We start from the raw sequence: 25,419 nt of genomic DNA, 5'->3' as shown, positions 1-25,419 counted from the left end.
CTGATGCCATCAAGATATTGAGGGGCAGAATCCGTCTCTATTTCTGGGGCGACAGGGGGATCCCAACACATGACTGTACTGGAAACTGAAGTGACTCTGCCTGGGAACAAATGGCAAACACGCCCCACTGTGACTGGCCCAGGGGCCCTGTGCATCCTGGGCAGAGGATCTCCTGGGAAATACCCTCAGGAGAGGGTATTTCAATGACCCAAAAATTAGGCTTTTGGGACAGCCGTTGAGACAGAGGAAGTTGGGCCACTGAACATCTTGCCTGGTCTCTCAGAGGACCCCTCTGCTGTGAGGTGGCTGAGGATTGAAGAAGAACAGGTACTGGTGGCTGCCACAACAGTGCAGTATCAGCAATATCACACCAACCATTACTCCATGACCCCATCCATGAGGTGATTCTTGCACTGCAGAGTCAGGGAGTGGCCAGCAAGACTTGCTCACTCTTTTATGACCCTATGTGGCCAGTGTGTAAGTCAGTGGAGAATGGAGACTGACAGTGGACTATTGTGGCCTGAAGGAAGTCACGCCACCACCGAGCACTGCTGTGCCAGACGTGCTGGAACTTCAGTATGAGCTGTCCAGGACAGCAAAGTGGTGCCACCATCAATATTGCAAATGTGTTTTTCTCTATTCCTTTAGCAGTAAAGGGCAGGCCACAGTTTGCTTTCACTTGGAGGGACGTCCAGTACACCTGGAACCAGCTGCCCAAGAGGTGGAAATACAGCCACAGTATTTGTGTTGGACTGATCCAGACTGCTCTGAAAAGGGAGAGGCTCCAGAACATTTGCAATACATTAATGACATCAACTTGTGAGACAACACAGCAGAGGAAGCTTTTGAAAAAGGGGAGAAGATAATTCAAATCTTCCTGAAGGCCAGTCCTGCCATCAGTCAAAGTAAGGTTTAGAGACTTGTGCTGGAAATTCAGTTTTCAGAAGTAAAATGGCAGGATGGACATTGTCAGATTCCAATGGACATAGTTAGCAAAATAGAACTACGTCCCCACCAAGCAGCAGCAAGGACACACAGGCTGTCCTACATACTGTGAGTTTTTGGCAAATGCATAGTCCATATAAGAGTCAGACTGTGAGTTCTCTCTATCATGTGACTCAGAAGAAGAATGATTTTAAATGGGATCCTGAACAACAACAAGCTCTTAAACAAATTAAACAGGAGATTAATTTGTAGCAGTAGCCAGTGGGCCAGTTAGGACTGGACAAGATGTGAAAACTACTCTACACTGCAGATGAGGAGAACGGTCCTTCCTGGAGTCTCTGACAAAACGCACCCATGGAGGCTTGAGAATGATCCTTGTGGTTCTGGAGTCAAGAATACAAAGGACTCAGGGCCTGCCACACTCCAACTGAAAAAGACTCTGGCAGCTCATGAAGGTGTTTGAGCTTCTTCAGAAGTGTATGGCACTGAAGCACAGCTCCTCCTGGCACCCTGACTGCCAGTGCTGGGCTGGATGTTCAGAGAGGAAAGTCCCTGACACGCATCGTGACTCTGATGACACATGGAATAAGTGCATCACTCAGATCACACAACAAGCTTCAATAGGAAGTCCCAAGCACCCAGGAATCTTGGAAGTCATCACAAATTGGCTCAAAGATGAAAATTTTGGAATATCTTTGGAAGCAGAGGAGGGAAAGGTGACTTGTGCTGAGGAGGTCCCAGCATTTAACCAGTTAACAGAAAATGAAAAGTTATATGGCCTCTTCACTGATGTTCCCTCTATTGGAGGGTACTCCCACCAAAGACAGGAAGCTGCTATATGAAGTCCTACATTCTGAGTCACAGAAGCTATGGAGGGACAAGGTGCATCAGGTCAGGTCACAGAGCTGAAAGCCATCCAGCTGGCTTTAGATATCGCTGAATGAGAGAAATGGCCAGTGCTGCACCTCTGCACTGACCTGTGGATGGCAGGAAATGCACTGCAGGGGTGGCTGGACCAATGGAAAAAGATAAATAGGTAGTGAAGATGTAAACCCATGTGGGCTGCTGAGCTCTGGAAAGACACCAGTGCCTATGCAGAGAAGCTGCTGTAAAAGCACATTGTGTAGATGCACACATCCCCAGGGCTGGGCTGCTGAAGAACATCACAACAATGGACAGGTGGATTGGGCTGCCAAGATTAAAGTGTCTTGGGTGGGCCTGGGCTGGCAGCATAAGTGTGGATTATTTCTGGCTCATTGGGCCCATGACACCTCAGGTCAGGGAAGAGATGCAGCAATACAGATGGGCTCATGAGTGAGGGGTGGATTAACCATGGGCACTATTAACCATGGACATTATTGATAACTGTGAAATGTGCTGAAATGAAAAGGGGATAAAGGTTCTGTGGTATGGGGAGATGATGGTTAAAATATAAATATGGAGAGGCCTGGCATTGTTTGTATTGCACATGTGCCAAGGCAAACTCTGTGTAGATACAATGACAAAAACACTTGATGGCAGAGATGCACCCTGTGTCTCACCCCAGTGCCCAGAACACTGTCTTGGCACCCCAGAAAGAGGTCAGTCAGACAATAGGGCCCATTTCAAAAATAGCTTCGTAGAAATCTGGGTCAGAGAGTACAGTATCAAAATGGGTATTGTGTTCTCTGTCATGCACCAGCCTCTAGGAATGTTGAACAATAAAATGGATTGCTACAAACTACATTGGTGGGACTTTGAAATATTGGGATCTAGATTTAGCAAAAACCACCTGGTTAGTTAACACTAGAGGCTCCACCAACTGAGCTCAATCAAAAGCTTCATGTGCTGTAGAAGGGGATAAAGACCCTGTGGTGCATATAAAGAATGTATTTGGGAAGTCAGTTTGCATTAGCCTGTCTCAAGCAAAGGCAAAGCCACCCATGGGAATGTTTTTGTTCAATGACCTGATTGAACTTTTGGAGAATTGCAGATGGATGGGGAACAGGATGTGTACCTGAAGGGGATTTGATTTTTGAGTGACAACAGTCTGTAATGCCAAACTGTGTGTGTAGTTTTGGTTGCTGGATGACACTGGCACTGTGTGCCATAACTGCCATGGACAGTGAGTATGGACTGCTCCAGATACACTGGTCATGAGCTTGTGATGCAGCTTGCAACCACCTGACAGCACAGCAGCCCTCCTGCCCTAGAAGGCGTCTCGGACAGACAGAATCCACAGCCATGGGCTCAGTGAGCTCAACAGATATCTTGGCCATTGATTATGGACATACCAGTTCTTATTTACATATACATCTCTATCTATGTATATACTTGGAAGGAGGATGTATCTGACTTCTTTTTGGCAAGTTCTGTGGAATCCCACTAAGTGTCTCAGGTAGGGAAAAGGCGTAGGTGATACAGAAAAACTAATCTGTGTTGAATTATCTTGACAAAAATTTGGACACTTTTGGTAACCCTGAGTGCTTTCTGACTTTTAGCTTACCATCATCATGCATGGGAGAATAGAACTGAAGTCTTTTCTACAGTGCCAGTCTGCCACAACTCTTTAATTCTCCACTGACTAAAATAGTTTCATTATTTGTTCCCCAAGAGTGTAGGAGACTTCCTTCTCCAGTTTCCTTTGGCAGAGCATTGAATAAAACAAACCTAATTTGCCTGGGTTGGAAAAGTGGGGTGCAGACCTAATTTCATGGCTTCTGGGTATCAAGAAATACCTTACTAAAGCAGCTCACCCCTTGCATTTCCTTCCTGTTGTTTTGGGGTTTGGTTTTGGTTGGTTTGTTAGTTGGTTGGTTTAAAAAATTTGCTTCTTTGTCACCAGTTAGTTCTCACTCATCTCCACTGAAAAGTCTCTCTTTTAGAATGCACATCTCGAGAGTCTTGCAGATGTTTACACCTAACCTGCCCCTAAATGGACAAGTAGTACAGCTGAGGCCTGAGGCAGTTGCATCTGGGTTGTTGAAGGATGTTTGGTTTCTTAAAAGAGGAAAAGTGAAGAATTTATCTCCATTTCCTAGGGTATATTAACTTCTGACATGTCTAAAGGAGACCTGGACTGTCAGCTGTCACTATAAATTACACTGAAGTTAATCCTGTAGAAGAGACTGAAGCCTGTTGAAGCCTGTGTGAGAGTAATGACTGAATTTGGAATCTGGGTTATGATTCCAGATGCAAGACTTTAATGCTAGCTGAGTTTCTGGTCTCTTTCTCTCCTGTTTCTGACTAGGTCAGGGTTAATTACTTGCAGAAGCCAGCCAGGGGCCCAGAGGTTGTTCTCTGTCACGTCAGGTCATTGCCAAGGCTTGTGGGGAAGGGATTTTCTTCTGGGGAGCAGGGTCCCTTCTGGATCAAGGTAGGGCTGTCTTGTCAGGGGTTTTCCATGTGAATTGTTCATTTTTTGTGCCCCTTGTCATCAGTTTGTTGCTGCTGTTGATTTCCTTATCTCGCTGCTGTTTCCAGCAAACTGTTCTTATCTCAACCCATGATCTTTACCCTTTGTGCCCTCTGTTCTCCTCTGCAGCCCCAGCAGGGGCAAGGGCAGGGGGAGGAGGAGGAGTGAGAGAATGGTGCATGGTTTGACATGTTTCAGTGGGAACACCAAACTGGGGAATATCATTCCTGAAACACAACAGTGTGCAAAGGGGCGCTGCTGTCTGGGTAAAGGAAATGGTGATCAGATGTGACACAATGTCACACTGCTGCCTCCTCCTTGGCTTTGTACACTGCAGTAAAGTGCAGCCAAGCATTTTTCTAACACAGTCAGCTTGTTTATTCAACCTAGCAGTGAAATCTTTGTTCTTTGCAGCTGTTGAAAGAAACAACTTAATGAGACTTGCTCAGACCATACCATTTACACCAGTCCAGCTCTTTGGTGAGTACCAACTTCTAGCTTATGTTTGCTTTATAAATAGTTGGTGCATTATCTTTTAAAAAACCGTGTTTGAGAAATTGTCTTGGATTTATTTCAACAATTCTTCTTTTCTGAAAGAGACAAAACAAGATAGAATGGTAGTTGTGCTGTAGTTAGGGACTTTTGGTGGTCACCTTTTCCAACTCCTTCCATGGTCAATTGAATCAGATTGCTGAAGCACTTGTGAATTGCATTTTGATTTTGTCTATAAATGGAGACTCCTCATTTTCATTGGGCAACCTCTTACATTGTTTGATTGACCTAATCATGAATCCAGAGTTTCTTTGTATTTGTTGGGGTTTCCCTTGCTGTATCTTGTATCTGCTAGTATTCACGTGACTGCTGTCAACCTCAGAGATGAGTCTAACTCCATCTTCTATGTATCCATCCTTAGGATACCTGAAGACAGCTAGAAGCTTCCCCTTAACCTTGATAACTTCATTCTTTCTGTTTCACACACACTGACACAAACACAGATGCATATGTAAATCTATGTATAGGATATGCCATCAAGAAGAAAACCAGGTAGTGATTTAAAGAGCATTATCCTTTTATCTGGCACAGAAAACTTTTAGTGTCTTTATTGTCAAGGAAAAAAAAAATCTTTGCTGTAACTGAAGAATGGTAGAGCACAATCCATAAATTTTTGGGAAGAGTTCTGAAAATAGTGTGCAGTATTGGCTTACAACAGCAGAAGGTCTGCCTCTAGACTCTTGGTATCTAGATGCTGCCTTCTCAATAGGTAGAATACTTTGTCTCACAGCAACTAATTGATCATAGCAACTAATCTAATCTTTGAAGCTCCCAGGAGAGCTTTCTAGGTATTAAACTGTCAAAAGATAATAAAATAAAGACTTAATGTAAGATTAAAAAATGTGTCTAGTTATACTATCTTTATTAAAGTGTCTGTCTTTTATGTAAGGTACTGACTTTTCCAGTTGCTTTATTTTAAATTAAAATGTGCCTAAATTACTGGATTCAACAGCATCTGCATTTGTGCTAATTAGTGAAAGGCAAGCTCAAAAGTGGGGAGGAAATCTACAAGTCTGAATTCAATTGCTTATGATGGTCTTTGCTATTTTGGCAATTTAGTTACCTCATCACACTTGCCAGTGAAAACCTATTTCTTATTAATTAATGTTACAAATTATGTGAGTTGTAAGAAGGAAAGCCAGATTTTAAAAAAAATCAGTCCACTTTGCTGTTAGTTTACAAATGGCAACAGAAAAGTGTTGTTGTTTCTGCTGCAAGAGAAGAATGCCACTACAACTCTCCAGGGGGAAAGAGTGCAACTGAGTTAAAAGTCACTAGGTTCTGCTTGCAGAAAAAATGTTACTAGCAGGAGCAGAACACCTCAAACATTTCATCCTTGCATATAACATTGGAATTTCTAGAAAAAAAAATCAAAATATTTCTTTAAAATACCAAAGCTGTAAGCTTCCTAATAATTTCTGAATGAGCTTCCTGAACAAGCTTCCTGAACAAGCTTTAGCTCATTCTCCTGGAAATGTCTTTTTCAATTTAATTTCCCTGGCTCATCACATCATGGCCAAGTCACAATTTTTGAAACAAACTCAGCTCTCTGCAGCAAAAGGTGGCACTCTTGACTACAGCCAATATTGTATCAACTACAAAATTAAATCCCTTTAATATTCAATAACTATTACAAACTGTTTGCCTTGTTGTTAAGATTTTTCCCTAGATTTATTTTAAACTATTATTTAAACTGTTTTTATACTAAGATTTGAATTTAGATGTTCTGTTCCTGCAAGTTTGTTTTGGTGTTTGTTGCTTTTTGGGGTTTACATTGTGAAACACAGAGTTAAAAGAAAAAATCAGAGAGTGTTCCACAGATTATGATTAATTTAAAAGACTTACTAAAAATTCTCATTTCATATAAGGGCATAAAGAGAGGGAATTACACATGGGATATTTAGAGTTTGCACACTGGAAATAAAAATGGTGACCCTTTAAAAATATGTTCTTTTAAATGACTGCTATGGACTTGAGTATCAGTGAGCCGTATTTGTGTGGAAGAATCCAGGAGGTCTTGAATTTTTCTTTGTTTAGAGGCTTAAGACAAGCTGTTTGGACCACCTATTATCATAGTAGAAGAATGAATGTGTAGAAGAATAAATAGTAAGTAAGTTTAGGCTGGGGAAGTTTTCAGACAGATGAACAGTTATGATAAAAAATTCTCTTTTTAAAGAAATATGGCTTAGAAAGGTGTGTAAAGAGCTATGTTATTTAAAGACACCAAATGAAACTTCTGTTCTCTCCTCTTTCTGCCAGTGACTTTTGCTAACAAGACTTCTTTTTATTTAAGCTGGAGAGGAAGTGACAGTCTATCAGCTAGAAGAGAGTTCACCTCTGAATCTTGATAAAAGCATGTCATCCTGGTCCCAGTGTGGCACAACTGCAATGATCCAAGTCCTGTCACGGGAGGAGATGGATGGGGGTCTGCGGAGGGCCATGAAGGTCATCTGCACTTGGTCTGAGAGTGATGTATTAAAGCTGGGACAGGTTTTCATTGTGAAGTCTTTCCTGCCAGAGGTGGTTCAAGCTTGGCAAAAGATCTTTCACCATGGCACAGTATTACATCTCTGTCTCAGGGTGAGTTCAGACCTGAAGGAACAACACATCAGGCCTAGCCTGATATTGGACTTGTTAATGTCTTCAACGAGGTTGACATGTGTTTTGATGTTATCTTTTGGAAAGAAAAAAGGTTTTGAGGAAGTTGTATCTCCTATTTGATTTGTAAAAACTAGATAATCAGGGTATGTGTGTGATTGTTCATTTTTTTTTTAAATTCATTACACTTTTCTTCATGAAAACGAAGTAGTGTTTATACTATCTTTTTTTCAGGAGATTCAACAGCAAAGGGTTGCCCAGAAGTTAATCTATACCTTCAACCAAGTGAAGCCTCATACTATTCCCTATACTCCAAGGTAAATTCAAAGTCTTTGGGTACTAGGTGAAAGCACCTGAAGTTTCTCTTTTCATCCTCCTTTTCCATTGTGGGTTGCACTGATAATGCAGTGCTAATGATGATGTCTAAGGATAGGTAATGAACTTTTAAGAGGAAAGGTAGGCAGCTTTGAAGTTTGTCCTTACAGTTACATGTCGTGAAAAAATAAACATTTTGTTCCATAGACTTAAGCAAGAACTGCCTTTTACATAATTAACTAAAATAATTGGGTGTAGCTCATTTACAGCGCACTGGGGTAAATCAGATTATGTTGCTTGCTCATAAACTATACTTTCTCATAAGGTGCTTTTCTTTGAGAGTTGTCAGACCAAAAAAGCCTTTGTTCTCTTTATTGTTTCTACCTACCTACTGTTGTTGAAAATGCTCCAGTCAAAGAAGACATGTCCTCCTTTTTGGTATGTTTGCTGTGCATCTTGATGGCTGCTGACTGTGAGGGTGCTCATTACCTTGCCAGCTGCTGACAGACAGTATTTATACTTACAGGTTCCTGGAAGTTTTCCTTATCTACTGCCATTCTGCAAAGCAGTGGTTGACCATCGAGAAGTACATGACTGGCGAATTTCGGAAATACAACAACAACAATGGAGATGAGATTACTCCCATCAGCCTGCTGGAAGAGCTAATGCTGGCCTTCTCTCACTGGACCTACGTCTACACCCGTGGGGAGCTCCTGGTCCTGGATATGCAAGGTGACTGCTAGCGTAGGACTGCTATTTGAAACCAGATGAAATAATCTCAAAAGAGACTTTAGTACTGAGGGCCAAATTCTCACTTAAATGAGAAAATGCACAGCTCAAAAAACCTCTGGATATCTGTTGTGTGATGCCAATAAATGAGAATCCACAGAAACAGTCTAGGTTAATGTAGGTGTAATGGGAAAATAATATTGCTTCAAATGCTTCCAGGCTGAAAGACCAAAAGAGCACTTAGATAAACTGCAGGAACATTTCATCCAGCCCCAAAAAAGCCACTCCACAGTTAAGGTAGTTGTATTTTTAATAAATAAATATTTTCATAAATGTATAAATAATACAGAGATTCAAATGTACTTGGGTACGTATGCACACAAAATGTATGTAAATCTGTCAAAAATGTGTGAACTTTCTGCATTTTTTATTGTTCATATTAATAGATCTGTATGCAGTTGAAATAAGCTGTAAACCTGAATGCTATTCACAAAGTCTGGTGACTCCTTCAAAGAGCATGTGATCATTTTACTGTACATATGTAAGTGGGAAGATGGCATATTTTGAGGAGATAAAACAGTTGACAATGTTCAGATGAACATCACCCATCAAACAGTATAAACACTAGCACTTTTCATTTCTGTCAAGGGAAAGGTCTATGGGTAGCCAAAGACTTAACATATTTATATTTTACTGCATCCAGAAGCTGTAAGTTACAAAAAAGACACACTTATTATGCAAAATAAGCTTTTAATTCCATCCTTGCCTTGATTTGCTATAGCTGCATATAAAAAAAAAGAAATTATACAGAAAGAATAAATGTGTCTCTGCCATAGCCTATAAGAATTTGAATGAAATTTGCTCAGGCTTATTACATAACTCTCAAAATTCCAGAGCAACTGTGTTGGCTCAAAAATGGAGAATATAAACATCTGTGTAAATCTCAGTTTTCATCTTAAACAGAGATCAGCTCTAGTTTTTGCCTCATGTTTAATTCTCTAAATCTGAAACTCAGGAAAAGTGCAAGGGCTGCTCTCCTTGGAGTTCTACTAGAATGAATCTAGATAACAATTTACTATTTAATACCATGGCCATCTCTACATACACATATATGTATGTACACATTTTGCCTAATTTAAATCAACTGAAATGGCCTATTTTGCAGTCTGGGGGTATTTCAGCAGCATTATCCTGTCTCCAGAATCTTTATTTTTGTTGCAAAACTTAAATTAACCATGTTGAAATAAAAAAAAAAAAATTACATATCACATGGTCATATGACCATAGATTTTTCATTAGTGTAAAAGCACAGCAATTTTTTCAGATACAAGAAAAGATGATTTTCATAAAGGTAATATACTTTAATCAGTTTGGTGAAAACTGCAACGTAGGTGTCATAATGTAATTATTTATTTAATATGCTTCTTTGGCCACCCAAATGGAGAAAGGGATAACAGATGCAAATATTTGCACATCATGAAGTTGTGGCTTCTTGTGTTTGTTATGTTGAAAGTAGCTCTATTGATACTGGTAAGATCCGTATCTGATTAGTACCTTTACTCCAAGTAAAATAACAGTTTTTGGTTGGTCACATTTTAGTTAGTTGAGCTTCAACATAATATTTATTGTATTTTCATACACTCTCCATCTACAAATAAATTAACCTCAAAGCAGCTGAAGAACTGTAACTGTATTGCCAGTACTTTACAAATATTTATACTCATAGCATTTTCATTCTAGCTCATGACCACTTTAACTATGACACTTTATGATGTATCAATTAAATGGTTAATTACATCTTTTGTTAAGTGCCAGATTACGAAATCATGACTACCTTCCTTTGTAACACACACAATGTTTATTTGTTGTAGGTGTTGGGGAAAACCTTACAGATCCATCTGTGATTAAACCTGAAGATAAAAAGTAGGTTTCTTTCTGATGAAATTGTCATTCATTTCAGACACTCAGCCAGCAGTCTGTATATTTAGGATGGTTTTCTATATTTTGTGGGGGAGGTTTTAATTTCTTTTTTCACATGGTGTTTGAGTTAAACAATAGTATGCTGCCACTGGAGAGACTGGGTCTTCTGCCATGCTTTGAAGGACTGTGAGTGTCCCAGCTCTCACGTGGGCTAAGAGGTGTATGAAAGGCGGGAGGGTCTGCGCTGCTGTGCTGGGAGCAGTCTCTTCACAGAGCTGTACAAAGGATATGAATGTGGCAGTCCAGTCTCCCCTGAGTTTTTCTAGGAGTATATGGGGCCACAATGGCTTAAGAGGACGAAGAGAAGGCCTCATGCCCCTCTCCAATAGATTTTAGTTCTGCACTTAAGCACGCAGCATGATTTCAGAAATGTGATATGCAAATGGTAAATCATGAGTGGGAACTTACAAAAACTGGATAGACTAGACACAGAGAAACAGCAGACTGCCTTTGTGAATCAAATTTCAGAATCAGAGCCATGGCTGCTCTCCCATTCTGTGACCTTGCTCTTCAGTGGAATTTCCTGCAGTAAGAGCAGAAGCTGCTCTCCTACAGCTCTCCTACTCTTCCCAAACCTCACCCTTCTCCAGATCTGCCCTGACATCCCTGCCCCTCCCCTTTCTGCTGCTCATCTTGACTGACCCTTGCTCAGCTCGTGCTGTTTGATTGAAGGGAAGTCTCATGTTTGGAAGGTAGGAAGGTTGGGAGATGCAAATGTAAATAGTCTAATTTAATATAAAGAGCAACTAACTATAGAAATGTTAGTTGCCTACAGATTACTTGCCTACAACTTGGAAATCCAAGTTAATTTTGTAAGCAAGTTCTTAGTTCCAGGACCATAATCAGTATTTCAAAAAGATAATTAATAAATGACTGTCTTAATGATTAATTATGACTTTAGGTGTATTGTACATTTAAAATTTATTTTGAAAACAGCAAATATATGAGAGCAAAGATATGCTGAGTGCTTATCGGTGACAAAATCTTTGCCCTAAGTAGACCATATGTTCATGACAGAAGCACATAGATAGCTCAAGTTAGAGATGCAGAGAGGTCAATCGTGTAGTTGTTCTCATGACTTTAGCAAATTTTAATTCTTTAAGGTACGGATGTATGAAATTCTGATTTGCTACTATTCAAGTAGATTTTTTATGTCTGTGGTCACATAAACAGTAACAGTTATTGCTGTAAACAGCAGAGAGGCACTGACCAAAGTAGTTCACAAGACAAGTCAGCTTATCCTCTTTAACATAAGGATAATATTTACCTACATTAATTACCGTGAAGTTTATTTTTATTAGTGTTCTTCTCTATTGTTTTTGCTATTAAATTATTTTGTTTACTGATCTTATTTTTAGGACTTTTTATTGTTTATCATCTGCAAAATAGTTAGTCCTAGTTAAAGAGCAGGTGTTGATTAATTAATCAAACCTAGCTTGATTTTCTTGTATTTAGGGAAACTTTCAGAACAGTAACTAGTAAAACAATATTGTTTGATTTAGGGCTATAAAGGAATAAAGCAGTGAAACTGTGGTGTTTTCTGTAAGTAGGTACCCAATTCTTAGAAATGCTTTGTAAAAGAGTAATAAGAATTACACTGTTAAAGCACTGTCTTTGCTCTAACCTTCATTTTCTCACAGGAGAAACATTTCTGACAGAGGCAAGATGTGTTTTAAGTTTTCTTTTGTAAGTGAGATACTCTGATACAATCAAAACCTGCCTCAAAAGATACCTGGCGTTCATGTTCTCTTGAAAATCCAGGATAAAATAGATGGCTCCTGACTTATGGGGCTGATTGAAATTTTAGCTTTACTTATAGTTAAATTCTTTATGTTCTGCTCTTTTAACTCCATCAATTTATTGGCTCATGTCATTTTCCTGTCATGTGTTATGTAAGTCTTTTATTTCATGCATCCCATATTGTGTTTTGGAAAGGTCTTTGCAGTGGCGAAGTGTGACCTCCAGGTCTGCGGTAGTCCATAAAGATAGCTTTGTAGTCCATAAAGATAGCTTTATGTCTTGGTTTTTTATCCATGTCAAGACAAATATAATAGATCTGTTTGGAAAGTACGCCTGATGTTGTGACAGCTCAGACAGAACCTGAGCTAGTGCAAATCAGTGTAAGATCTGGCCACAGGAACTGCACAGAACGTATGAAGTGATAAAATGGTACAGATATGACATACACAAGAAGATTTCCTTTAAAACAGCACTGCAGCAGTTTAACAGAGTCCTTGTAGACTTCTGCCCTACCCAAACGTTGAGAAGAATTGCCTCAAAAGAAATACTTTGGGTGCTTTTTGTAACATGTACTAGTTTGTAAGGCCAAAACAAAGTTAATGAGGGTAGAGTTTTCAGGGATATTATATGACATTCAGAAATGAGGAAAAGTGTTCTAAATTTCAGACTGAAAAGAACTGATACATTCACAGAGCATTTGTTTCCAATTGTTTGATATTATCACTGCCTGAAAGATTTTTCCTGGTTTTGTTTTTGTTTGTTTGGTTTTGTTTAGGTTTTTTTTATTTTTTTAATTGAAATGTTTCTTTCTCATGCTACCTACTGACAACTCAGAGAAAAAAGAATCAATAGTCTTCTCCTTCAATCTTTTTTTTTCATGTTAAACTACTCCCTAATCTTCACATGTTATGGTTTCTAGCTGTGGTTTCTAGGCTGATGATCATTTCCCATTTATCCCCAGATTCCTTGAAATAATTTTCCAAATTTAAATGCAGTATTCCTCATGAAGCATTGTCTATAATGAGTAGACAGGAAAGGTTACTTCATGTATATTACAGAGAGTATACCTTTTTATCTCAAAACAGTGCGAGAAGATATCATTCTGTCTTACTTGCTTCACCTTGCTTGGAGTAATGGTTAGATTAGAGGAGGTATCAGAGTGGTTGTGTGGCCTTGAAATTAGCAAAGTCTTCCTAATTTCCTATATCTGCTCAAGCAAATACTTAGGTACATTCTATTTCTCTAGCATTTCATCAGATTCCAGAAAAGCATAGAAATGGCTATACTGCATCATGTTATTTAAAGTATGGCCCTTGATTGATAATTCACTTCTTTCCTTTTTTGATGTATTAATTTGCATTATAAGATGATTAGATGAATGCTTCACAACATCCAGGAGACACATGTTCTCCAGGGTCTGCAAGAAATCAGAAAGACACGAAATTTTGTATAGTACTTTTTGTTAATCATTGCTGTTGTCTTGTGTGAAAGGGAAAAGTTTCATGTTTGAACACTGTTTTCCCTAGAGAGAATATAGTTTTGTTAGTGTGAATTATAGATAGATTTGATAGAATTAAAGTATTTTTTCTATAGCTTCTCAGAGCTGTAATTGATTTCAGATTCAGAAATGTGCTGTTTCCCCTCTGCATATCATTAAAATAAAATACTGGTATTAGTAAAGTTTCTTTGGAAGTGTTTCTTGTGTGCTGTGTTCCATAGTGTCTAGACTGTCAAATTCTTGAGAGTAAAGGTGCATATACTAAAATACAGTGTAGCTTTCAGACTACCTTAAGAATCTGTGGTAACTGTGGGGTACTTCCAATATGTGTGTGGATAGAGGTGGTTTCTGTTTGTAATTGTGGCAGTTTCTTTCAGAATATGCAATATAATTCCACAAATGGATCCCCTAGTAGCATTGATGAATTGGTCAGAGAACTGACACATGGAGATGAGCACAGGATGAAGACAATACATTTTAAAACCTCGCTTGTCAGCTGTGTACTGTGGGTTCAGAGGTTTTAATTTTTTTTTTTTCATTTTTCTGTGCTGCAGGTTTTTGTGGCAAGGGTTCTGCTAGACTTTGCATTTCTGGTTTTAATTGAAGAGAAAATAAGTCCTTGTTAGCTCTGTTTTGTTCTCACATACCCAGCATCAAAACTCGAACCAGACTACTTGCTTGGGAAAAAGTGGTGGCTGCAGCAGAATCATACCAATTATAGCAAGCATCATCAAAATGTCACTGTGCCCAGATTTCCTTTGAGCCTCTTAGTAGACACCGATGGGTGTGTCCTGTCTGCCTTTAGAGAGAGAAAAAAAAAAGTAGTTTGGGATATATTTAGGCTAATATTTTACTGGAACTGACCGTCTTCTTGTCTCATATCTAAGAAAATTTTAATGTGTATTAACCTTTGATTGTCTTGATAAAAAGGGCTAACTGATTAAAAAAAATTAAAAATGGCATCATCTCCCTCCCCTATAATTGCTTCATTTTAGATTCACTGATTTTTAAAGAATGTTTCTTTTAGGTCTGGAAAAATGGTATTTGGACCAGCAAACCTAGGAGAAGATGCAATAAGAAACTTCATTGCAAAGCATCGTTGTAATTCTTGCTGCAGAAAGCTGAAACTTCCCGGTATGCAAAGTAAAAATTAATTTTTAATCTATGTATAACTTTGTAAGTGCAACAAAGTAAAGGCCTCAATGTGCTATAAAGACAAGAACTGAAGTTCTGTTGAGCTGAAAGACTCAGGTAGCCATAGTCTTCCTGTGCAAAGGCAGCTATTAGAATACTGCTCTATTGCCTAGCATCCATGTAAGAGTGGGAGCTTATCAGCCTGATGTTGCCATTCAGCATGAAAGCTTCTTCCCATTAAATTTTTTCCCTTTCTTTGCTAAATGGGAGCCCATTTTTCCAGGATCATCACTACAGCTAACATCTGCAATAATTTTTACAGCAAGAAAGAGTAACGATAGAAAATTTGCAATGCATCAGCTGGGGAAAAGCTGGAGGTTTTCTGGCCCTGCTGCAGCCCCTATTTAGGCTTGGTTGGATTGCCTGTTGTTCACATTACATTTGGTAGAATGTGCTTCTGTGTGATGTATAGCAGGTTTTAAAGACTGAAAGCCAAAACTGAATGCTTTCTGTATGACTTTCAGCCACTGATTTTTTTTTCTGTAGAGGAAGCTCCTTCCCTTCATTGCCTACATGGAGTAATAATTGCTATTTGATTCTGAAACAGAAACTGCAGTATTATTGGTTTGATTATTTTTGTCTGTGGCAGCTGGAGATAATAGAGGGGAAAATCAGCTGAATGAATACAGTCAGGGAAGGTTCATTCATATGGGCTCACACCACTGAGTTCCCCAGGGCTCTCAACCCCCTGCTTCTTATTTGCCTTGCTCCAGATTTTCTTCCTCCTGGAAACATCAAATAAACTGCCACGAGTTATTGGGTTGAACACTGCTTGAGATGTTTGTGCTTTTCAAACATTCACTTGGCCACATTATTGAATTTGTTTTCGTGCCATAGATTTGAGAAGAAGTGACTACACGCTGGAAACTGCTGGTCCAGCCTTTGGAATAGAAGTGGAAGCAAGCACTGAAGAGGCTGATGATGCAGATAAGCCTTCTGAGTGTGATACACGGCTGTGAAGCAGACAGGTCATGTGTTTGCATCCTTCAAAACCTGTTCTTTATCACTGCCAAGGGTTTGTCCAAAATTACAAAATACAGGTGACTGAGTGCAGCATCTCTCTGCCCTAGCTAGACCCTATAGACAAGGAATGAAAAGAATTAGCTTTATTGACTCCGCTTGCATTCTCTTGTGGTGGCGTTTCTTGTACAGATTAACAAATCACCAGGAGCGGGTCACCCCTTACCTGGATGAACTCTCCCATCAGTGCCATTTTTGATGATGTGGGTCATGGTTCCAAGTTATATTTTCTTAGGAAGATGACTGTGACAAGTTTATTTCCAAGTGGTAGTAATTTTTGTTTCTCTTTCTGCTCCTTACTAAATAAATGAATGTATACATGTGCAAATAATTCATTTTCAGTCAGAGCCCACTCAGCCCCATGCTCACTTTTCTTGAGTGCAAAAGGCTCTTCAGGAAATTGCAGAAATACTACTTTCTCTTTATTATTGATTGTGATGCAGAGATAAACCAAGAATAAATAAACCAAGAATAAAGTTTTGGTTTAAACAGTAGTCATGACAGACTGAAAAATTTGTAGGAAACTTTTCTTCAAATCTTTTCACATGCTAAGAAAAAGTTGCACAATAAAGCAGCAGATTATTGGACCCACAACCATCAATTTTTCTCATTTTGAATTGATGAATTTGAATATTCTGTGGATTTAATACAAAGATCTTGAATATTATCTGACTTTTAGGACTTGCCTGTCTTTACAATATTTTAGCTTTTGAATGTTTTAAAGTTGCAATTGGAAGAAAGATTTTAGAAGTCACAAAGAATAGTATATTCCATTTGGCATTTAACTTGTTAATGTCAGGCAGAATGTAGGACTGTTGTCTAACAGTAGTGCAATTATATTAGGCAGCATCCACATTTGTTTCTGTTGATGTCTTCTGATAACAGCTGAAGCTCAGAAAACAGAAAAATCAATCTGTGCAATATGATTTTTTTAGAATAAAGACTGAAAAGAAGTTTTCAGCAGAAGTATTTCTAACAAAACTGGTGTTCTAATACAGGTTAAACCATTAAAAGCAACTTTGTACTTTGGTGTTGATTAAAAAAACTAATGCTCAAATGTTAGTCATTACAAAATTTTATATTTGAATTAAAAAAAAGAAATCATATTTCCACTACAGCTCATAGTAAATTTTAAGCTGTAAGGGGGCTTTTTTTTGTGATCTGTGATTTGTTTGGTATATTTTGTAAGTGTCTACATATACATAGGATTTGGAAGTTGCATGTCCCCAGTTTTTATATTGACTATTATATTGATGTTGAAGTGATCAGCATTGTAAACAGTCATTGGAGTAATCATCTACACAATGTTTGGCTCAGATGCTTTCAGTTTCTGTGAGCATTTAGAAGAGGTTCCTATTGTGTTTTTTCTTTTTAACATAATTTCATAGAACGCTCCCATATAATTCCCCATCAGATTATACTTCTCATTTTGCAAAATATATAGTTTCCTTTGGCTCTTCTTTTTGGAAGCAAGCCAATATATCAGAAAACTTAGCTTGTCTGTGAAAGAGGGATTGCGTCTCTGCAAACTGAGGGTGAAGTTTGGTCCATATACCTGTAAGGTAGTAATTCTGCTTCCTGTGGGTGTCATTTTAAAATCTGACTTTGGGGAGATATCTGCTTACATGAATACATATACACTTTAAAGAAAGACATATCTTAAATATCTTTCTTTAAACAAAGATCTTTCTCTCAAGGATCTCTAACTATTTGTCTGCCTTTGAATTCAGTTAAGTAAAATGAAACATAGATATGTCTTTAAAGTCAAAGACAATGTAACTCCTGCCCTGATAGTGTTGTTTTCCAGAAATGTTGCCATAAATTTAGAACACATATATATTATGCACAAAAAATCCCCCAAAAAACTGTAGGCCAGGCTGGGCCTGAGCGCTTCTCATTTCTTACAAGTTTTGAAGGTATGCACAAATCAGATGACCTTTCTTGGCAATGCTCCTATTGCCTGCAAGAGTGGGTGGCTCCTGCATTCACAGCAACATTTTTGAGAATTCTTATGATGTAGAGCTAGCTCAGTGTAGATTAATCGTATTCCTTCTTGTCAGTATCTGTCAAGGTAAATACTACATTACAGTATGAAATGGGGATCCTTGCAAGATACTAATCTGTGTTAAAATGTAGTTTATTTAATTTTGTAGCTATTTAATTTTGATCAGCATGAAATATTAAGTGGATGAAACAACAAAAAGAGGCATTTCAAATTGTTCCACCATATATTTTTATCCTTGCAGTAATTTTTCCAAATGTGGATGCACTAAATTCAAGAAGTCCAGTAAATCTGCTGGCTGATGAATTATGCCTCAGCTTTCTTTTATGTTTTTTGGGAATGCTGATTCACATTTCACTAAACTGTAAATTTAAGTATATGATTGAAGACCTTCCACCCCTCCCTTTTATATTTCAGTAATAAATTATCTTGAACATAATTCAAAGAAATTTTTGAGATCTTTCTTACTACAAGTTCTGTACATTCTTTAAATTGTCTTTTGATTTCTAAATACTGACTTTAGATTGAAACACATGCCTACTAAAACATGAAATAAAAACCCCAACAACCTTATAAGGGGACAGCAATAAGCCCCACTCACACTAAAATTTGGGTTCATGTGAAATGAAAGATGTGGAAGTCAGGTTCTTTCTCCAACTGCTTGACAACTAGAGTGGAAGAGGAAATCATGTGTGTCAAACCAAACCACAGGAGTTTCTGATTATTAGCGTCAATATTTGTTTATGCTGAAAAGCACATACAGGGATTTCTTTTATAATTCTGGTGGGTTCAGGGAAAAAAAAAATCCTGTTTACTTTGTTCAAATAACTCAGGCAGTAAAGTTTTGAAAGAACAAAACAAAACAAAAAATCCACCAGAGTATTTATAAACTTACTTTTTAATATGAGCTTAAAAGAAGCTTACTTAGGAATTCAGTTGGGATTATCCACAGTGAAATGTTGTTTTGGCATCTGCTGCATTGGAGATGTAGCTTGAACATGTGAAAAATATTCAGAAATTGAAAACCTCATACTCAGGAAGTTTTGGGTTTTTTTGCTTTCATTCATTGTTGTGGTGTATTTGGAGTTGTTAATTTATTGTTAGTGCAATAAAATCAAAAGGGATATTACACATGTATTTTCTAGAAATGGACTTGTATTTGTTCTAGTGTTGTCAGTCTATTTCCTATTATTTCTAAAGAGTAAAAGAACACTTTCAGAATTTTTCTGTTCTTGATAGGTGTAAAATGAAATAACATTTCTGACAACTAAGGGAAACAGGTAAAAGTAGCATACAGAGAATAATGCAGTTATTTTTATCTTTAATCTCATAGTAATAAACATCTATTCTATATTTATCACATGGTTTCCAGCTCCTCTTTTGTTTTAGTTCCACAGTAGTATTAGTTTCTATTCTTTTAGTCAATATAGCAAGAATACTTCTACCCCTGTCTCATAAGCCAAAATTTAACTTATAGAAGAAGAAAGTAGATATTTTAAAATACTTATTAGTTGTTCAATAAAGTCTGGATTTATTTTGTCTTAGTTGAGATGTGTGCTCAACTCTTAGAAAACTTGGTAAATCAAATCAGTCTTGCAGGTTTTTGAAATATAGATGTCACTGCTTTAATATGACAGTCTTATTTTTTACTGCAACTTTAGTTCTCTGATGTGAAAAGCCTGTATAGCCACAAGTGTAAATAAGGAGCTGACATAAATTAATAGCAATCAGTTATCAAATCTGCTACATTTTGTATCTGTTTTCTGTTCTTAGGATGCTGATGTCAGTTATTTTTTGCTGAAAAATTGTTCCCAGAGATAAAGAAAAACCAGTCTGCATTGGCCTGGGCCTTCTCATCAACTGTGGCCACATCAGAGTAGTCCGTGCTTCCCTTATTGCTAGATCATTTGCAAGATCTGTTATGCTTTTCTTCACTGTCCTCATCATATCTTGACTTATTCTGGAAGACAGTTTGATCTCCCAATTCATGGCAATTACTTCTGGGGAAAAAAATTTCAGACTAAAACTAGGCAAAAACTATTCTTCTTTGACACTGAAGAGTGTGTCAACAGTTATAGTGCTCTGCCCATTTGCCTCCAAAGCATTGTTTCTGTTTGCAGACCAGAAAACAAACCAGTGCTTCAAAATACCCCAGGTATCCCATTTAGATGTTAATATGCAGCCGTGATAATGTGCTTAAGGTTCAAGAAGAAAAATCAGAGAAAAGTTCTGCAGGAAAGGAGTAACTTTGTTGCCTAAAGGAAGTCCGGCTGTGTTTTTTGTGTCAAAGATTTAGGTAAATGGCTAAAACCTTTCATTTCTCAGGTTGCCACTGAAAAGAATACGATTTACGTTTGGCACTTTGCAGGTATCCCAGCCTATATGAGGCTGGCAGAAGGGAGGAGGAGATGAAAGAGGAGGAGAGATGAGGAAGAGGAGGGGAGGCTGAGGCACAGAGAGCAGTCTGACTTCTGAGCCCCTCTGCTGCTGTTTTGTCCCACAGAGATACTGCCAATGTCATGTTGTTTCTGTGGCCTGCAGTGTGAGGCAGCAATATGAACTAAAACACATCTGCACAGTGGAGTCAGGGTGGCCTGGTTTCAGCAGGTGTCTCACCTGATGGCGAAGAAAGAGCTGCTTCTCCTCAGATGACCCCTGCTATGACATTTGAAGTGTTAATGTGCCCTCTGAAAGCATCTGAGCAGGAAACAGTCAGGTCAGCCACTGCTAAGGAGAGCAAAGGAGGTGCAGGGTGGTCAGCCAGGAATGGCCACGGATTCCTCCTGTCCTAATAAATGGATATGAGGCTGGCCTTGAGCAACCATAGGGAAATGTGGTCTGGATTGACTTCAGGTGGCCTCTGTGCATTCAAGGAGCCCAGGCTGACCCTCAATGATTACTTGGTGTGGCTAATTGGAATTAAGGTTGATATCAGAGGACACATCTGCAGGTCAATTTGTTCTGAATAGGACTCCAAACAACTTATTGAATGAAAACAAGGAGCAGTGTGATCCCAGGGAATTTACTGAGTGTAAAGCTGGCCCCAGGCATTGACTTTAGACGGCCCCAAGCAGATCACCAGCTATCATATTGTCCCAAGGTGACCTCTTTTATCTAATTTGCTAGCATCTTGACCTCAGATAAAGTCAACATTTGAGCCTTGGGGCTCAAAAATGAAGCCAATTGGATCTTACAGTGACTCCCATACGTTACTTAAACTCATGTTTTCTTGAAGTGACCTGTGCCATTACTGTGAGAGTTGACTTTAGATGACTCTGCAGTAAGAGTTGCATCTTCAGTTGAACTCAGATGACCTCAGACAGGAGTCAAGGACTGTGACTGACTTATTGGCACCAAATGAGGGGCAGGTTGATGTCAAATGACAAACCAAACAGTTAATTGGATCTGAGGTTTACCTGAATGACTTCTGGGCTCTGAGCAAAGGCTGCTCTTACCTCACATGAACCCTAACAGGCCCTCTGGTGACCTCCAATGAATCCTGATTGCTTAATTGGATACCAAACAGACTTTAAATATTTGCCCCGCCTCCAAAGGAGAAGAGTGATGACTTTAAAGGACCTCTGTGAAAGTCAGAGGTATGTCAAGTCTGTCAAGATCTCTGTGTGTCAGGTTGACCTCAGATGATCCTAGGCTCCAAACAAAAGCCTAGCTGGCCTCAAACAGACCTTGCATGTACCTGGGTCTCATGATGGTGCCAGAGAAGCCCTATTTGACAGGTTAACTGACCCCTCAGGTTCATCTCAGGCAACTCTACAGAAGTTATTTAGCTCACAAGCAGATCTCAAATGACCTTCCTGAGAAGTGATCATAGACCAGGTAATTGATTCTCATTTAACCTCTACTGGTCCAAGGAGTTACTTGGATCTCATGCTCATCTCCTGTAGAATGGAGATTCATCTCCTATAGAAAAGAAAATACCTCTAATACCTCTATTCAATGTCACTCAAAAGTGTCACCAAGATGATAAAGAACACAGGCATGAATGCTTTACTTTGGCAAACATCAAACATTCTCCCTGTCCTTTATGGAATGGTATATCTCGAACAGGATCCTTACCCCTGGTAGGTCTGCTTATGTGACCTTCTTTTTGTCAAACCCTGTCCTGGCTACAGAAAACAGGGGCAGAATCTTCTAGCACTGTCTGTTCAATACCACCCACATCATTGCTGGGGTTGTAGTTTTGACATGACAAAGATGGGGGCAGAAACGGAAAGTTTGCTATTTTTCCTGGCTGACTCTGGAGCGTGTGGGAGCAGGATCAGAGCCACAGGGCTGCTGGCACCAGGAGAGAGCCCCGGAGAGCAGCAGCGGCAGTGCCCTGTGCCAGCCTGGAGAGCCCCGGGCACTGCTGCTCCAAGCTGCAGAGACCTGCTCGGAGATGTGGGGCTGCCCTCAGCCCTGGGACACAGCCACCACGCCAGGAGAGCCACAGAGGAGCCCAAAGCCCAGCTGGAGTACAGGCAGCTGAGTGGACGCTGCTGAGCACAGCTGAGAACAGTGGGCAGCATGGCACGGATAATCTAAGCTGCCAAGGGGATAGTTTTGTCCTAGTTATTTGTTGATTTGGAGTAGTTTTGTTTGTTTTTTTTTTTTTTTTTTTTTTTTAATGGGGAGGTGGAGGGCAAAGTTTGGTGGTGAGCATGTTTTTGAGGCTAAAACACCTCTCTTTTGTAAATTGCTGTTGGGCTTTTTTATGCTATCAGTGCTCCTGTGGGTATTGTGATTTTCAGTAAATTGTTGTTCCAATTTATAATCTCTCTTAGTCCTCCTCCTTCATGAGAAGGGAAAGGGAACAGCTTGAGAGGGGTTTAATCTTCCAGATGTGTTTTAAATCACTACAGACCCCTTAAATCTTAAAGGAGCAGCACACAGAGTCCCTTCCAGAGCATGAGGGTAGCCTTCACTCTCCAGGGAACCTGCTTTAATTAACTAAACAAACACCTCAGCAGTGTTTAAATAAATAAATAAATAATAAACAGTGGAGTGCCCATGTTTCAATAATTTCATGAGCCTCCCACTTGCTTGTTTGTTGCATCTCATTCCTTCTTTCTTTTTTTCTCATCTTTCCTACTCTAAAATTGTTGTAGGTAAGACGTAAGGGTCAAATTGGTCTCTTTCTGCTTGTAAACCAGGAATAAAGAATAGTGGCCTCTGTTTACTGCTGCAAAATACCAAAAATCTGATGTGCTCTTCATCACAGGTTACATTTCAATGCTGAGGGAGGCAACTGCTACACTCAGACATTTATGGTAGGACAAAGTGATTAGATTGTCTTCTGCTGGTATCTCTGTTCTGGAAAGGTAGACAAGCTAAACAGTCACCTCTGTATTGAAATAATAGAAAGTGTAAAAAACCACATTTGCAATCAGAAAGTTATACTGATATTGATATTACTAGCATCTGGCAAAGCTTAACCTCTTAATTTGACTTCTATTGAGTGTTTCATTTGAGTTCTAAGCCTTTTGTACTGTTTTTTTCAGGATCAGCACATAGCTTGCACAGTGGTTGCACTTGGTTTCCAAATATGTGAGGCTGGACATGAACTAGGAGAAAACTGGATTACTTTTCTTTTTGCAAATCTCATATCCTATAGCTTCTTGCCACCACATCCACCCAGCACTATTTACACAATCAGTTACACCAATAACATGAGTCTAGATTCTTTTTGGTTTTCTTAAGAATAAGCAGACCCAATGGCATAGAAAAAAAGAAAAGAAGAAAGAAACAAAAAACATCCAGAAAAAAAATCCTGTCACAAGTTTTTTTGGAGACTCATATGCCTGTTAGATTAGATTTGGAAATTAGAATATCAACTGCAAATTTGACACCTCTGTTTTGCTACATTTGAGCACAAAGCTGTTCACAGATTAATCCAGCTACCTTTCCCCATGCAGAGCAAGAAAGTCTGTGGCTCCAAGGGCTTGTGTAAAGAGAAACTGTGGAAAAGGAAATATGAGTTTACATAGACTCTCCTGACTCTCTTCTCCTCAGAAAATATAGATCAAGGCTGCAGAAGGAGCATCCAATTGCATCCTGCAGGTCCGTGAAGAAGAAGAAGAAATGATAGACTGAGCTGCTGCCAGCTTTCCAATTAAGATGCTGTAAAATCAGCTAATTTTAACAAGGGTTTTTGTTAAAAAAAAAAAAAAAAGGAAAACCAAACAAAACCCCCCACAATACCATCTGCACCCAAGCCTCAAAACCAGGACAACACCAAAAGTCCTTATAGAAGTTTAGATGTTTACTTTCCAATTGCAGAAAAGAAAAAAAAAAAAAAAAAAAAAAAAAAAAAAAGGAAATATTAAGAAAATGGAGTGTGTGGGGAGGAGGGAGGAGCAAGGTGAAGATCTTTTATTTCCAACCCTGCAATATCAGGAAGCACAGCTAACTCCATGTGAATCCAAACCCCTCTTATCCTCTAAGTCTGCTGTTTCATACAGGGACATGCTAGAGTGAGTCTTATGAGGTGGTGACAAAATTTCTGTAATGGCTTAGGGAATCAAGTATTCATATTTTAATTAAGATTACTGCAGCAGCCTTCAAATAGGGCTAGAGAGGTGTGATTTTTTTGGAGCACCTGAAGTTTATTGCTTGGCTAGTGAGCTCTGGAGTGTGATGTATAGTACGCAAAATAAATCCCCTTTAAAGAGCAGCTGGTAGGTGTGAAAACTCAATTTTCTTTTCTTTTTTCAGAACTACATCTGTTACTAGGGCATGTCTGAAGCTGAGGATTCAGACACAATAGTTAAGGGAAGTTTAGATGCCCTGTGAGGACATGCCTGCAGTTTGAATCCAGCCTGAGGTCCCAGAACAACTGAGATTTTGGCAGCCTTCTTGATTTTGGTAGTACCCTCCAGGGCCTCTGACTGTCACAGCTTAGCAACTGCCTCTCAGCAATTCTTGATGTTTGGAAATGTTACACCCCTTCCCTCTCTTTGGAAGATCAGGACTGCCCTACAGATTGCAAAATGGCTTATGGAATTGCATGTTCTAAATATTGCTATTCTCTTCAATTTTCCAAGCTCAAGCTTATGCAAAAATGGCTCCTATGCACTATGCTCTTTGAATCCATGTAATGAGGAAAAAACCCTAGATGACGACTTCTTGTTTTAAAGATGCGCCATTTATTAGATACTGGATTCTATTTAGTTTTCTATCTTGAATTTGCGGTTCCATGCACTCTGCTTCATTACCTAGTGTGAAATCCAAAGAGGCAGACACTAACTAGATATTTCCAGCACTGTGCCCTCTGTTCAAATGATTAGGCAAAAGGGAAAATATGCTTCCATCTCTTGTTCTTCTAGACCATGCTGAATTGGAAGATCCCATGAAAAATCCCATCTCTTTTTTGTTTATCTCAGTCCTGAATTCCAGTCCCCACCTACACGTTGAAGTCAGGTTAGTAAAAGTATTATGGCACTGAGCTTCCAT

General features: G+C 39.0%; 1 protein-coding gene across 6 annotated transcripts in view; it reads left to right on the top strand.

Moving 5' to 3' along the window:
• The window catches only part of TRPM6 (transient receptor potential cation channel subfamily M member 6), a 99,848-nt gene extending 80,524 nt beyond the window's left edge, over positions 1-19,324 (top strand). For 5 of the 6 annotated variants that reach the window (XM_063179963.1, XM_063179965.1, XM_063179967.1 and 2 more), the window contains 7 exons: positions 4,754-4,819; positions 7,185-7,471; positions 7,724-7,806; positions 8,331-8,536; positions 10,405-10,456; positions 14,779-14,885; positions 15,783-19,324. In XM_063179963.1, coding sequence (XP_063036033.1) covers positions 4,754-4,819; positions 7,185-7,471; positions 7,724-7,806; positions 8,331-8,536; positions 10,405-10,456; positions 14,779-14,885; positions 15,783-15,904 — 923 coding nt within the window. In that variant the 3' untranslated portion in view covers positions 15,905-19,324. Of the gene's footprint in view, positions 1-4,753; positions 4,820-7,184; positions 7,472-7,723; positions 7,807-8,330; positions 8,537-10,404; positions 10,457-14,778; positions 14,886-15,782 lie in introns of those variants that run through there. The other variant, XR_010031090.1, reaches the window with a different exon arrangement.
• Positions 19,325-25,419: the final 6,095 nt, after the last annotated feature.

This window comes from Melospiza melodia, chromosome Z (assembly GCF_035770615.1).
Source record: "Melospiza melodia melodia isolate bMelMel2 chromosome Z, bMelMel2.pri, whole genome shotgun sequence".
NCBI lineage: Eukaryota > Metazoa > Chordata > Aves > Passeriformes > Passerellidae > Melospiza > Melospiza melodia.
This window is presented reverse-complemented; position numbering and strand designations above follow the sequence as displayed.